Source organism: Lepidochelys olivacea, assembly GCF_965140295.1.
Source record: "Lepidochelys olivacea isolate rLepOli2 genome assembly, chromosome: 3".
Classification (NCBI taxonomy): Eukaryota; Metazoa; Chordata; order Testudines; family Cheloniidae; genus Lepidochelys; species Lepidochelys olivacea.
This window is the reverse complement of record NC_140413.1, coordinates 148202536-148217824: the sequence shown is the minus strand read 5'-3', so window position 1 is coordinate 148217824 and position 15289 is coordinate 148202536. Positions and strand designations below refer to the sequence as shown.

The following is a 15289-nucleotide window of genomic DNA, read 5'->3' as shown; positions in this document are numbered from 1 at the left end:
ATTTTATGACATGAACAGTAATATTAAGCTACATGTTTTCCAGAAAAACAAGAATATAAAACACCATATACTTTATGTGCAAGGTTGCTATATTAATGTTGCTTTTGGAATCTTACAGCCAAATTGTGACTACCTTATTTACCCAACTAGTTCCATACAATCAATGGGATCACTTAAATGAGTAAGAATCTGGCCTTTAATTTTTGCATTTCTTAACTTCTTGTGACTAACTATGCACATTCAATATTGCATTAGCAAAGCATTTAATATTTAGTTCTCTAGATTCTCTTTAAAAAATTTAACACAGCTTTAGGTGCTTCAAATGAGGAAGAAGACAACTTTTATGTTGTTTGAAAAGTTTTTAGCAACATAAGCTCTTAAACTACATTAAATCCTTACTGTGGCATATGGCTACAGGGTGAAATTCACTATGGTATCACTACTCATCTCACCTTCACATGTTTGGCCATCTGTAGAAACTGAAAAGCCTTGTTCACAAATGCAGTGGAAAGAACCATCTGTATTTAGGCATTCCCCATGTGGCAAACAAAGTTCAGATCCTTCACATTCATCGATATCTGGAAAACACAGAGCAGAGTTGTAAAATGTTTTAAACTTCCCTCTCTAATATTACTTGTGAAGCAGATTCCAACGTGCATTAGTGTTTGGCATATTGCCACAACCTATTTACATTGGTTAATGACGGTCAGTTAAACTGCCAAAATGTATGTGAGGAATGCTGATACCTGTTAGCAGAAGTGTGCTCCACTTGTCATACATGATCTGTTTTCAGCCATGGGTGAAAGTGCTAAATCAGTAAAAGTATGTTTACTAGAGTGAAGGGCCAGATTTTCTGTGGTGCTGAACAGAAGTTTGGCAGAGAGGGAGGGGGTGCCAGGAAGCCAGTAATTACACCACCCTGACCCCAAGCACAGGTTAGAGCAGCGTATGGAACTAACTTCCACCAGCTAAGCAGATTTTAAGGGCCAATATATCAGCTAAGCACAGCCAGAGAGTACATTCTGGTCAAGCAATGCTCCCTTCACTTGACTCCCTACAATGCGGCTAAGAGGAGGATGGGGAGTGGTGCAGGGGCTAGCTACATCAGCTCTGCACTAGCTGACAACTCCCTTGTGTCAGAAGGAGAATTCTCAGATGGCCCACTCTGATTGCTTTCTGGACCCTCTGTGCTGCTCAAGTGGCACAAAAGGCGAGAACGCAGCCGAGATTTTAGTACAAGGTCTTGACAGCAGAGTTTGGAAGATTACATTTTGTTTCCAATAAGCTGATTTTCTACACACTGCAGCCAAAAAGCATCTTTAGAATTTGGGCATGTTCTCAAGATGTCAGTGCATACGGAGCAGTCAAGTACTGCTCAGTTTTTACAAGTAAAGATATTTTTTCTGCCTGCCTACCCTGCAAACTCAACCTGGAATTAGAAAATCAACTCTTTGTTCTTTCTGGATCAAGCATCATCAAAGATAAAAATTTCTGCAACTTGAACTTAGTTAGTAATTCTGTTGATGATGCATGAGCCAGAATAGAAATCAACTCAATGTTCTGGAGCAGCGTTTCTCAACCCACAGCCCACGGGCTGTCTGCAGCCCAATCAGCACACATCTGTGGCCCATGTGATATCCTCAGGGCCATACAGGTAGTATAAATATTCTTGTGTGAGTGAACCCACAGAACACATAGAAAGCTGTATATGTGGCCCACAATGTACATAGGTTGAGAACCCCTGTTCTGGAGTCTCACTGGCTGTGGAGCGTAACTAGGTAAAAAGAAGTAATACATATTTTAGTTAGCAAAGTAAGCAGATGGTTGAATACATACAAGGATCAGGTCTGTTGATTAAGGTGGTGCCATTTATACATAGTCACTTTTCAGACTATAATTGTACTTTTAGATTTTGCTTTATAAAACACTCAAAAACATTCAGGTAAGTCACCCAAATAAGCCCCACCTTAAGGTCAACCACAAACTCTGAAACAACCTGACCCATCCATCAGAAAGGTTCTTCTGATCAGTAACCACAAAAAATATAGATCCTTACTCTTAACTAACGAGAGGCGGGTGTCTTTTGAAAGTATTGTGCAGGTTTCCTTTGAGGATGAGGAGTTTGATAGGTTAGATAAAGATTGATTGCTTTGTGAAATGTGTGCACAGTGGGAGTTTAAATTCATTACTCTGCTAGACATTAAAAAACATGGACTGAACAGACACTGGATTTATGGCTTATTGCAACAATCTGTAACCCAACACTAACCCTTTTTTTAGGTCCTAGGACTGCAGAGGTGTTAACAGGCCACCCTTCCTTGAATGGTTCCTTAAATATGTGCTAGCTACTTTTGCTCAACAATCTATTACACCTTGCATTTTGCTGTGATGCTGGGAGTTCCTTTTCCCAGACCTGAAGAAGAGCTCTTTGTAGCTCCAAAGTTGGTCTCTCTCCGCAACAGAAGTTGGTTCAACAAATGATATTACCTCACCCACCTTGTCATTCTAATATCCTGTGACCAACATGGCTACAGTCAGTCGTAACTATACAGTTTTGCTTAGACTCTGGCCACCTTTATAGCCACCTTTACAGTCCATGGACACCAGCAATACCTATGCTTAATTATATATATAGCACAAACAACGAGGAGTCCTTGTGGCATCTTAGAGACTAACAAATGTATTTGGGCATAAGCTTTCGTGGGCTATAACCCACTTCATCAGATGCACGGAGTAAAAAGAGTAGGTAAGGTACAATATCTTTGGAAAGTAAGCTGTCCCTAGTTATAGGATAGGGATGTCTTAAAGCTGTTAGAAAAAATCTTGGAAACCAAAATAAATGCTTCCAAAGAAAATGGAAGGTTAATAGTGTTATGGGGGCAGAATTAAGGTTTTTTGATCTTAACCATGTATTTGCATGCTTTCAAATGTTTTGGAGTGTTTTTGCTAAATGGCACTTAATCTTCGGCTATCAAGACTTTCAAACATTTATGTTCTTTGAGAAAAAAATTCAATAGTATTTTATCTGAAGGGATAAATCCTTTCAGCCTTAATCGCTGGCTAATAATTGTTTTGCCTGTGAATATTTATTGTCTCTGTCAAGTGGAATTATTAATTATAGCAAGATACAAAATAAATATACCTAATTGTGTAGTCTTATTTTTCATTTATTTTCCGGTTGTATTTTTTAAATAGTGTACTTACCAGATCTACAGCATTGATAAAAATGGTATAAAATGATTTGTTGTATTTTTCAGCACAACCTGTGCTATCAAAATGAATCTCTCTCAAGACTTGGGAAGACACAACAACTCTAACCTTATATTAGTTTATGAAGAATTCCTACCTCATGATAGGAAGGCTGAGACTATGCCTGTTGGAACAGTTTCTCAATGTATAGAGAAGCCTGCCTGTGGCACAGCAGATGATTGTTTATGGCAAGAAGAGAAGGGTAAGAAGGTGCTTGTAATCCTGTTGATTTGGGATTCTCTTTTATACTATAATTTAAAACATTCTTCAGATATCCCTAACTGAATTAGACTATACCTTGACATCCTCTGTTGGCCATCTGCTGGAAGCCATCTGAACAAGTGCACTCATAAGAACCTTCAGTATTCATGCAGTTTCCTCTAAGACAAATATCACTGTCTTGAAGGCATTCATTAATGTCTGAAATCAAACCATTGCCAAAAATTAGACAATTTCAAAACTGAATAAACTCTTAAAAGTGACATATTTAATACTGGTATGTCAACTTGAGGTAACAGCTTATATTTACTACATTTAAATAAAAATAACAATTTTTAAATGTAGCGTGTGTCTAATTTCCCTGTCTACACATTCACAGCTCAGATTTTCCCCCTAATATTTCTCTACAGTTAAAGTTTGAATTTGTACATTCTTAACAAGAATGCCCACACAATGTTGATTGTAAAGCTGACTGAGACAACTCCCTCCCTCTATACTCAAGAGACAATTCTACAAAATTCTCCCCCATTTCCATGGGAACTGTGGGACTATTGTACTACAAGCAACTACAATGGCTTAGAAACCTAAAACAGCTGCACATTTAGAAAACACAAACTCCACGGTGACGCAAATACAGATTCTGATGTACATACAACACAAACACTATGATGCTTCTGCAACATTAGTTCCATGACATGCAAACAATACAAACTAATTTACTGTCATTCAATAGGATGCTGAAGTCTCACTCAAAACAGTTTTTATAACTGAACACTGCACAGATTATGTAATCTGTTCCACGTGGACATGTAGGATTTTATACTTACTGCATAAATTGTATGAACTATGTTGCCTGGTTACCTTTTGTAAATTGAGTTGCATTCATGCTTTGGTACTTTCTGAACCTGTGTGTTTTGGACACTACTGGGCCACCATGCAAACTTTTATAAACTGGTAATGATATTAAGAATTCACACTCTGGTCCACATTGTCTGCAAATATAATTCAACATGGTTCCACTGAAGTCAATACAGCTATATCGATTTACACTAGTGGACTGATCCAACTCCCATATAGGCTTTGGGATACAGTCTCAACTGAGAATCAGGGCCTCAACCACTGTGAAATTAATATGATGGTAGCAGCTGAAATGATACACTGATAAATGAGAGGAAGCAATAAATCAGCTATTTTGTTATAGGAATATATAAAGAAGTGATTATAGCAAAAATGCTTACATTACATGGATACTATATAAACACCTTATTCCACTACTGCAAAGGAAGCCATTTAATGTTTTGTGATTGTGCCTCACTAGTTTTCGGGAAAAACAGAAAGTAAAAGAAAATAAAATAGAAAAAAAACAGTTTATAGGCTACAGGCAGATAGGATTTTCGTTGATACAGAAAATAAAGAGTTTTATGTGATGGTTTTTTATTATTCTGACCTTTTATGCATGACTTTTTAGCAGACCAAAATGATGCTGCCTTTTCCATTTGGACATGAACCCAACAAAAGAACATAAGGCTCTTTCTGAACTGATCTTTGAACAGTTTGGCTGAATGTGCACTCAGGCCAAGATATCACTGGGATTTAATCTTTTATTTTTTTTTTAAAAGAGCTTTCTTGCATATGTGAAAGTTCTTATTTCAGATAAAATTGCACTTAATGCTGATGACGTTATGCGAATTCTTGATAAACATATTTGATTTCACATGAATGTGTTTTATATTTATATCATATTTTCAACTGAAAAAAATGTTGGTTTATTTAAATGGTAATTTACTTTGACCGAGAGCAAGTGAAAAAATTGACTCCTTTGTCCTGAATAAATGCCAAACCCCACAAAAAGATAATGGTTTCTGCCAAATTCATTCGAAGTGAAAATTTATTAATCCTAACATACTACCCAAACCTCCCTTCTTCTATTGGAGACTAACCATTTTATTTGGGTATAAGCTTGTTCTAGCCCATGAAAGCTTATGCTCAAATAAATTTGTTAGTCTCTAAAGTGCCACAAGGACGCCTCGTTGTTTTTGCCTATACAGACTAACACGGCTACCACTCTGAAACCTTCTTCTATTGTAACTGTTCATAGTTCCTATGATCAGAATGCAAGAGCCCAAAGAAATAGAGATTTTTTTCTTTGATTTCTTAAAACATTGGATTCTATGAATTGCAAGAGAAGCTGGCATCCTCGTTTGTGAAGGGAAGATCCTGTGACTATCTACCTGCGCTGCTCTTCCCCCACCAACAGAGGTACTGAATCACTGTGGAGATGGTATCTTCCTTTTTCTCTGCATGTCTTATTTGATTCTAGCCCCTGAACAGAATTTCCCAAAGCTCCTTCATGTGCAATCTTGTTCTATACATGAGACTTAAAGATCTAGGAGTTGTATGTGAAGAAGCACTGCGAAGACTCTGGCCCTCCTTGTGTCTGTGCCTATGTCAAAGTGCAACCATCTGAGGGCTTTTCTCTAAGATAACCCAGAACAACTGTTCTTGAAGCCTGGAGAGAGCCCCTTTGGACTGAAGATTTTCTTGAGATGAAGCTCATATAAGAATGTCACAAAGCAATGAGAATGAGCAAGGACAGAGAATATATCTGAATTAATTATTGAATTAGTTTGCTAATATCAGGACCGAAATCTTATTTGGGATATCACCAAAAGATAGGAAGAGCATTTCCTACAGCACAGCATATCTTCTTGCATTTTGCTGTGTATTTTTTATTTATTCTGTTTTGTACAATTGTTGTGCAAATTGCACTTCTGAGACAGACCAGGCTGCTAAGCTCCAGAAGGATTTACCTGTGGGGAAGGGCAGGTAACGTTTACACAGGACTCCACAGGAGCTAAGCCAGGCCACCCTGCCAGTGCTTCTGTTTGGGGTTGTGGTGGTTGGCTGCAGGCTCCCAAACCAGCCACAGAAGCAGCTGTAATCCAGACAGCCACATAGGTGGACTTTCCATGATGGCAGAAGCATTTGTAACCAGGGATGAATACAGCCCTCTGTTTTAGAATTTGAGCAAGGAGGAGATTTCCTTATTCAAAAGAAACAATCAAATTATTCTCCTCGCCTTCCTCATGGAGCCATAGGTGCAGGTGACAGGAACTGTGTGTGTAAGAATACATGAGATATGGGGTGGTACAGATAGAGACCATCTATGGGATAGTAAAGAATTGAGAAGAGGAGAAAAATCTATCTTCCTTTTCTATCCTCAGAAGTGGCTGTGCCTATGGTTAGAATACTCAGGATCTCATTGAAAAAATCCATAAGTAGTTTAAGTCACATACTTACCCTCACATTGGTCTCCCATAGATGATAATGTGTAACCTTGGCTACAAATACATCTGAAAGACCCATCTGTGTTTCTGCAATTCCCATTTGTGCAGAGATGATGTTGCTGGCATTCATCAATATCTATGAATGAAAAGAAAATATATATCTAAAAAAGAAAACAGTAATGCTGTGCTTCTGAAAATGCCTGTTTTTAAGCAGAAGGTATTCAACATCCCACTCAAACAAAACTGAAGAGTCAAAAGAAAATCACTCTTCTTTTGGTTTGGGTTACTAACAAATAAGTAAGTTCAAAATACTATTAGATGAAACCTCAGCCTAAGACTTCTCCTGCATTTAGGGTTCTCTCAATACCCATTTGTCCTTCATGAACACACACATGCTTTGCCTGAGGGCTTCTTTCACCTCCCACATAGCTAGCTGAGGTAATGAGCCAGCTGGCCCACTGAGTCAGCAAAACGCACAAAACAATTTCCAACAGAATCACCACCTTCTAACAGGGTGCGATTTTCAGGCAAACACTAGCAGGCTGTTTTTCTGTCAAATTTTACATAAAGATTAGATTTTCTTATTTAAACAGTTGCTCTATATTAGAATTAATCCTGTAACTATGATGAGTCAAATGTCTCTCTTTGCTACTATACCCACTGTAATTCCGCAGTGCTTAGAATGATCTCTTCAGTTCTCACAAACTTAAGTGGGGTCAGCCCAGGTCAACATTTGGATTTGGATAGGATACTCCAAATTGGATAGGACTCTGCAGGAAGTGGTATTGCTGATTCAGAAGGTAGCACATGTTTCTATGAGTCAGTACCAAACCATTACCCCAGAATGATGTTAGGGAGCCATGTATTACTGGAGCAGTGTGGTCTTTAATGCTTGTCTAAACTAGAAAAAAAAAGGTGTTTTTTTAAAAATTGCATTAGCTAACAAGTTTTAATTTGGTGGTGCTTAAAAATGTTTTAGCACTTAGTATTGACAGGCTTTAACTTCTTTAAAAAGATGTTAGCTGGTTATGGTCCACCCTAGGGGCAGGGGATCAAAATTGGTTTTGATTAAACAAAGATACCATTTCATATCTGTCAACAGCAATGTGATGTGCATGGATAGACCACTGTGAAACGATGTGGTGGATTCTCCATCACTTACAGTCTTTGAATCAAGCCTGGATGCCCCTCTAAAAGATATGGTATAGCTCAAAAAGAAGTGATGGACTTGATGCAGAAATTACTGGGGTGAGGTTCTTTGGACTGTGTTATACAGGAGGTCAGATAAGATAAACATAATGGTCCCTTTGGCTTTAACATTTATGAAGCTCCATTGACTTAATTGACTGGTTAGTGTCTAGAAACATGCATTACATTGCAGGATCAGGTCCTTATTTTAGAGGTGTGCATTTCAGGAAGGGCCAACTTTCCATGTATGCCTAGCTTGATAAATGTGTTTTTCCATAAAGGGTTCTGAGGACGTAGACTAGCTTTGCCTAAATATTTCCTCTAAACTCAGACTGTCTTGCCTCCTGAGCCACTCCTCCAAGCCCCTCAATCTTCCCCTAAAATTTGTTTAAGTTTGGCAGGAAATCTGAAATAAATTATCATTAGTATTATTCCTTTTACAATTGTACCAAGAAGTCCCATTGTCTTAGATATTGTATAAATGTGTCATAAAAAGATGATTGAGGGACAGATCCTCAGGTTACTTCCTGCTTCCACAGCAAGTCCCTAAAACAGCTACATGAGTTTATTTGTATTTGTTAGACTGTTAGAATGATACTTTTAGGGCTTGTCTACATTACCCGCTGGATCGACAGGCAGCGATTGATCCGCGGGGGTCGATTTATTGCGTCTAGTCTAGATGCAATAAATCGACCGCCGAGCACTCTACCGTCGACTCCAGTACTCCACCAGGGCGAGAGGTGCAGGCAGAGTCAACACGAGAGCATCAGCCGTAGACTTACTGCAGTGAAGACACCACAGTAAGTAGATCTAAGTATTATTCATGTAGCGGAAGTTGCGTAACTTAGATTGTTCCCCCCTCCCCAGTGTAGACCAGGCCTTTGATATCATAACATTTTATAATATATGTTACAAAGTATACAGAATGCACAACAAGGCCAAGTTAACACAGAAACTTTAGCTCTTGAATTTTCTGACTTGTTTAAATTTTAACTATGCAGGGCTTATGTTGTACATTTTGTTGTTTTGCATTAATAGTTATTTTGTAAAGCATTTGGGATCCTACTGGATGCAAAATGCTATAGACTCATTAGATGAATTATTCTGAGTTTTAGCCACATTCCTACCTTCACACTGGTCCCCTGCTGCAGATAGTTTATAACCTTGGCTACAAGTACATCTGAAAGATCCCTCGATGTTTTCACAATGTCCATTTGTACAGAGATTGCCATACTGACATTCATCTATATCTGTGAATACGAAGAAAGCACGAATATATATATGCGTTAGTACCTATCACATTGTTACACGTTGTAAGGAGAGTGATCACTTTAGATAAGCTATTACCAGCAGGAGAGTGGGGTGGGAGGAGGTATTTTTTCATGCTTTGTGTATATAAAAAGATCTTCTACACTTTCCACAGTATGCATCCGATGAAGTGAGCTGTAGCTCATGAAAGCTTATGCTCAAATAAATTGGTTAGTCTCTAAGGTGCCACAAGTACTCCTTTTCCATCTACAAGGACTTTCAATAGAATGGTATTTAAATTTTGTGTGAACATGGATCCAATTAAATTGGGTTCTGACATGATTTGGTCAGCCATTGTGGACCAGCCAAAGTCTGTCCAAATCATATTTAAAAAACATAATCCAGTTTAGATTAGAACACTTTTTTTGTTAAAACACATGGATCTAAAATTTCTTGATCCCTGAACTGTATTCTACCCTAGGCTGGTAAACAGTTTTAAAGCACAGTTCTTACCATGAGTTAGCTATGCCCACACTATCCTTATCTACACTAATCTTTTCCCCCCTTAATTTGCTCATTGTTGCTTACACCGGTGCAGCTTGAGTGCAGATCAGGTGTCACCAGGTGCTGGCATTTTTACTCCAGTATTCTACAAACTTACTCCTTGCAAGCATAGATAACACTGTTAAAAATGCTAGCGGTTGCCAGTGTCTTGCAAATACTAGCACCCCTCCCCCCCACATTGCTATTGTGGGAAACATTCAGGAAAAATGTCAAAACTTATTCTACCCAAAAATGTGGAGCGGAATTGGGTGGCTGAAATTTTCAACTGTTTGTTAATAACCAACCTGTCCCGATGACAGTTTTTGAAGAAATATTTGACACAATAGGTAGCAACATCATTGCAAAAAATTGTATCATACAACTAAAAAGAAATGTAGAAGACATGATGAATATATTGAATTCAACTGGAAAATGACAGCTAGAGATAGATATTATATTGCTGATGCTGTTGAAATTTTGAAAGAACACCACAAAACACTGCAGAAAGAGAGAACTAAAGACAAATTTAACTCACAGGCAGTGCAGAAACAGAGGGAGCAAGCACTTACTCCATTCTGATATATATCACACAATGTTCTCAATCCAAATTACAAAATTAAGTGTCTAAATACAAATGATGGGGATGGCACTGTGACTTGGGCATCTGCTAATCATCCATCAATCCTGCCCACCATAAAACATTTCAGGGAATGAGGAGAACTGTTAAAAAAAAATAAGTTTGCTGTGGAAATTATTAGTAAAGTGAACAACTGTACTGGGGGAATTGCTGGCTATGCAGATATAGAATTCACAGCAGTGATAAACCAGCTTTTCTCCTTCAGTAGCCTGTACTATAGAAAGTGTAGAGAGAACATTTTCTAGGCCTGGACTAATTTATTCTAAGTTAGAAAACTCATTTGATGTAAAGAAAGCAGGAAAATCAATGGACAAAATCCAGATGGCATATGAAGACACAGTATTTGTGAAAATTTCTCAATGCTTCTACTATCATTTATTCAATCACTGTACTGAAACTTGCTTCAACTTTACTTACAAACTACTGATTTTTATTGTAATCACATCAGCAATTTTGATTTCAATGTACAATAGATTTTTTTTAAAAATGGAAACAAAAAGATTAAATTGGTGATTAGAATCAAGTTTTTTTAAAATTAACAATTGATTCAAATTGCATTTATTTAAATCAATCCACCCAGGTTCTAGGACTGATTATAGCAATTCCCAAACCTTGTATCAATGAGACAAGGTGGGTGTGGTAATATCTTTTATTGGACCAAATTCTGTTGGTGAAAGACACAAGCTTTCAAGTTTACACAAGGTATCTCTATGTTGCAATTAGACACCAGTGGCTCACCTGTGCCAGCTGACTCAAGCTTAGGGAGCGAGGCTGCAGCCAGAGCTCTGCAACCCTCCCATCTCGCAGGGTCCTAGAGCCAGGGCTCCAGCCCGAGCCCAAATGTCTACACCACAATTAAACAGCCCCTTAGTCTGAGCCCCACAAGCCTGAATCAGCTGACATGGGCCAATTGCAGGTTTTTAACTGCAGTGTATACATACTCACAGAGCTCTCCTTCACGTCTGGGAAAGGTACCCAGAGTGTAACAGCTAAATACAACATGGAACAGATTTTCAATTAGCACACGCTGCAAGAGACCATTCAAGGTGAAGTGGGCAGCTAACACCTCTACAATCATAGGACAAAGGAGGATAAGTGGGTTACCAATTGCTGTAATGAGCCATAAATCCAGTGTCTTTATTAAGCCCATGATTTTTGGTATCTTGCAGAGTTATGAATGTAAGTTTCCAGGCTCGCCTTTTGAAGGTGTTGTGCAGATTTCCTTTGAGGATGAGGACTGAGATGTGATTTTCAATTTCAGCCTGTTAATTTTTGATTTTGATGTCCCTATCCCACACAGTTCCTAATGTTGTATACATGTAAATCTACCTAAATTTAAATTGAAATGATATGCTTACCTTTCATAAAACAGGGGAGGATATAATTTGTACTGTTAAAGAGCACTGGGATTGTTGGAATTTGTTTCCTAAGGGATCAATTAAAAGGAGTGCAGGAATGGAGAACAAGAATAGGAAAAGAACGACAGAAGACTGACTTGCAGAGGGAAACTACAGAATGGCAATTGGTATGAAGGTTCATCAAGAATCTGATCAATGAGCTGAATGCAGAAGGGACTCTCAAGTTTGCCTATAAATACCTTCACAGATAGAGTAGGATGGATTTTTGCCACATTGTTTAAAGGGAACTTTATTATAAAGCTACAGAGTTGAGTTAAGAAGGAAAAATCTGTCCCCATTAAACCTACTAAAGTTCATGTGGATAATTTTGAATGGAATTCAAGTCCAGGATAAGCAGAAAATGAAGACTGATCATATCACGAAAAGTGTGGATGAATTGCCTTGGTTATATGTGATTTAGAATTTTACATGAAATAAGAGAAAAGGAAAAAGTACTTTGCATGCCTTTAATAAAAGATTATATATGACTTCAGTAATTCAAAACAGAGATTTATTGCTTGGAGCAAGCAGTTAAGTTTGTGACTCTGGGCTGAGTAATGCAGTGATATAACATCTCTGCTTGCAATTTTAATAATCTGGCTGGCAAAATGAAAAATTTAAGTGATGTAATTCTGGGACTGCACTAGAATACGGGTATTTTGAACTGGGTTATCTCTGTAAAGCTATTTCTGTGGCGGTATAAAAATCAAGCCTAATGTTAGAAAATATGCACTCTTCCTAGACCACGGTTGAAGCTGTATATTCAACTGTACTATATATAAAAAAGGAATATATATATATAAAGGCAACCTTGTACTTCCCAAATAATAAATGGAAATCTTGTATTGTAGAAAGAGTCCCAAATCATTGCACAAAGTACAGTGTGTGCATGCATATATGTACATACACCCATGGATGCATGCACGCACGCACGCACACACAAATCACTTCCCTCAGAACTGAAATGCAATCGTGCTTCAATTAATCCAGCAGGTGGTACTCTCAGCTCCTGAAGACAAGTAGCACTGTAAAATTATTACGCAACACCTCTGATTGCCCTTTGCTACCAGTTTCAGAAACAGACGTCAATGTCCTTGAAAAAAGGAAGGCAAACAACTGGGAAAAAAACAATAATAGGGAGAAATAGGGAGTGTGAAAAATCTATCATAAAACCTGACCTAAAAATAATCCTTATTGAATGACTGTGAAACTGCTATAAGTGTGGTGAATGATTTGGTGGAAATACTAATAATTAAGAGATGTTGTCAGTGTGCTTTGTGAAGCAGTATCTGAATTTTCTTCAACAGGATGCCATTCACATCTAAGTATTATACCAATCTCAATTTTTTCCACTTGCTTACTAACCTTAACAATGGCATTCTAGCATATCACTAGTTTAAAAATCTCTTACATTTTAAAATTCTGTATTTTCATATTTCTAAAATTCCATTTTCACATCTCATGATACTTACATCCTAAATTTAATTTTCATTGCTCTATAGTGAGGAAACCTTGTCTGTCTCCCTCTCTCTCCAAAACCAGAAATCATTTTGAAATCTTACGTACCTTCAGTTTCTAGTTCAGTAACAAAAGGAGGCCTTTTTGGGACATTTCCATTAACACCAGTCTCTCAGAACACAAATGAAACAATATTTGGGATACAAACACTGCAGAACATACCATGGCACTGTCCATTCCAGCCTCTGAATCCATCTGTGCAAGGAACGCAGTGGTAAGAGCCAGGACCATTAATGCATTGTTCATCTGGACAAATACCTTGGGTCAGGCATTCGTCAATATCTTTAAAAATAAGAAAATCTAGGTTGGAATCATAACAGGCTGTTGAAGAACAAACTAGTCTGATTATTGTAACTGCATTTATATATTAAGTTGTATATTTTGAACCAGATTCTCAGAAGGTGTATATCAGGATAGCTCTACTGAAGTCAGCAGACCAGATCCTTCTCGTCTGGTGTAAGTCAGCCTTGTTCCACTGAAGTCAAAGGAGTCCCACAGATTTATACCAGCTGTGGATCAGATCTTTTATTTATAAATTGATTAACGATACCAGAGTAATCACTTGTAGCTTCACTATTAAATTACGGAGTTGCTTATAGTGGTTCCATAGTGAAGGACATATCAAGCTTTTGGCTTTGATGGGAACTGACTACCTCTGTGTTGCTCAGTCCATTTACCATTTAAATAAACTAAAACTGGGAAATGCTCCTTGAGCTGACCTTGAATTTCTGAGGGTATTGTGAGCATTAAAAATGTTCCTGGGTGAGATATAAACCTGCAAAACCCCTTCTTTAGAGAAGTTTGGGTGAATCTCATGTTTTCAGCACCCCCAACTAACTAACTCCAGCCACTCTTAGGACCTTGTAGAGGCTTGTCTCACCAGCACTGCGGGTCTCACTGCATGCCCAGTTTCCCTAGCTAAAGTGAGATTTGTTGAGAGCATAGAGGGGGGAAATTGAGGCTCCCCTAGGCCCTTTTGTATGCAGAATTATAGGGCAGATAAGTTGTGGGAGGACTAAAAATGCAGGCAGTCTGAGCAGCAATCGAAGACATGGGTGGGTAATGGAGGGCTATTAGGTCTAAGAAGAGGGTGTGTGTGACTGGACAACCCCATGAAGCTACAGAAAAGGTTCTGGCAATGTACGGGGTAGGTGGCTGCATCAGCACAGATTCTACTCTGATGGTCTAGCTCAGTCACATCAGAGCAGGGAGCTTATGTCTAAACCTCAGAGCAATCATTGACAGGCTCTGCAGCTCCACAAATAACTCCTGTCCACATACAGAAGAACCCCATGCTACTCACAATACACACACTTTTACATACAAAAAGCTAAAGCAACAGACGCTTAAGGTTGCAAAGTCAAGCATTCCAAGTTAGGAAATGTCAAATTAAGGTTGCCTGTGCAGCCTTAATTCCATTCCCTTGTGCATATGCCTTATGCTACTAGTCTTTAATACTATTTTTTCCATAGATCTCCTGCGTCATCCAATGGACAGGATGCATTCAATCTCCCAGCTCCTAGTCCCCCCCATCTCCAGACCCCATGTCCCAATCTATTCCGCACACCATACTTCTGCCCAGCTCTTGTCCCCACTATATTCAAGACAAGCTGTTTCTTACTCTATCGTGCCCGGGCAAAAGCAGCGGGAGTACTGAAAGCACAAAGGAGACAGTCTTCCTGCTGTCCTTTCCAGTGCCCAGTGCCACAGTGGTTCCCAGGAGCCGGAAGAAGCAACTGCAGGGAAAGTACTGTTCTGCCCCTACCTTCCTGGGTTGGAACATTATCAGTGCAGATTAATCTTCAGAAAATTCAGCCTCCAAACTAACAATTCTCTACTGAACATGTGCAAATGACAATTTTTCAAAGGTTTAGAATTTGACCAAATTTAGGTAGTTTTTCATGAGAACAGCAAAAGGCACATCCCTGACACAAAGACCACCCCTTGCCAAATTTCAAGCCTTCGCTCCGAAACGTGGAGGCACGAGAGCTTCTGAATGAAAT

At 38.6% G+C, this 15289-nt stretch overlaps 1 protein-coding gene across 10 annotated transcripts in view; it reads right to left on the bottom strand.

Moving 5' to 3' along the window:
- Positions 1-15289, bottom strand: part of LTBP1 (latent transforming growth factor beta binding protein 1) — a 377380-nt gene that overhangs the window by 88064 nt on the left and 274027 nt on the right. For 8 of the 10 annotated variants that reach the window (XM_084624994.1, XM_084624996.1, XM_084624998.1 and 5 more), the window contains 5 exons: positions 13449-13568; positions 9071-9193; positions 6769-6891; positions 3547-3669; positions 453-578 (listed from right to left, as the gene is read on the bottom strand). In XM_084624994.1, the coding sequence (XP_084481120.1) occupies positions 453-578; positions 3547-3669; positions 6769-6891; positions 9071-9193; positions 13449-13568 (615 nt within the window). Of the gene's footprint in view, positions 1-452; positions 579-3546; positions 3670-6768; positions 6892-9070; positions 9194-13448; positions 13623-15289 lie in introns of all 10 variants that reach the window. The other 2 variants (XM_084625002.1, XM_084624997.1) reach the window with 2 other exon arrangements.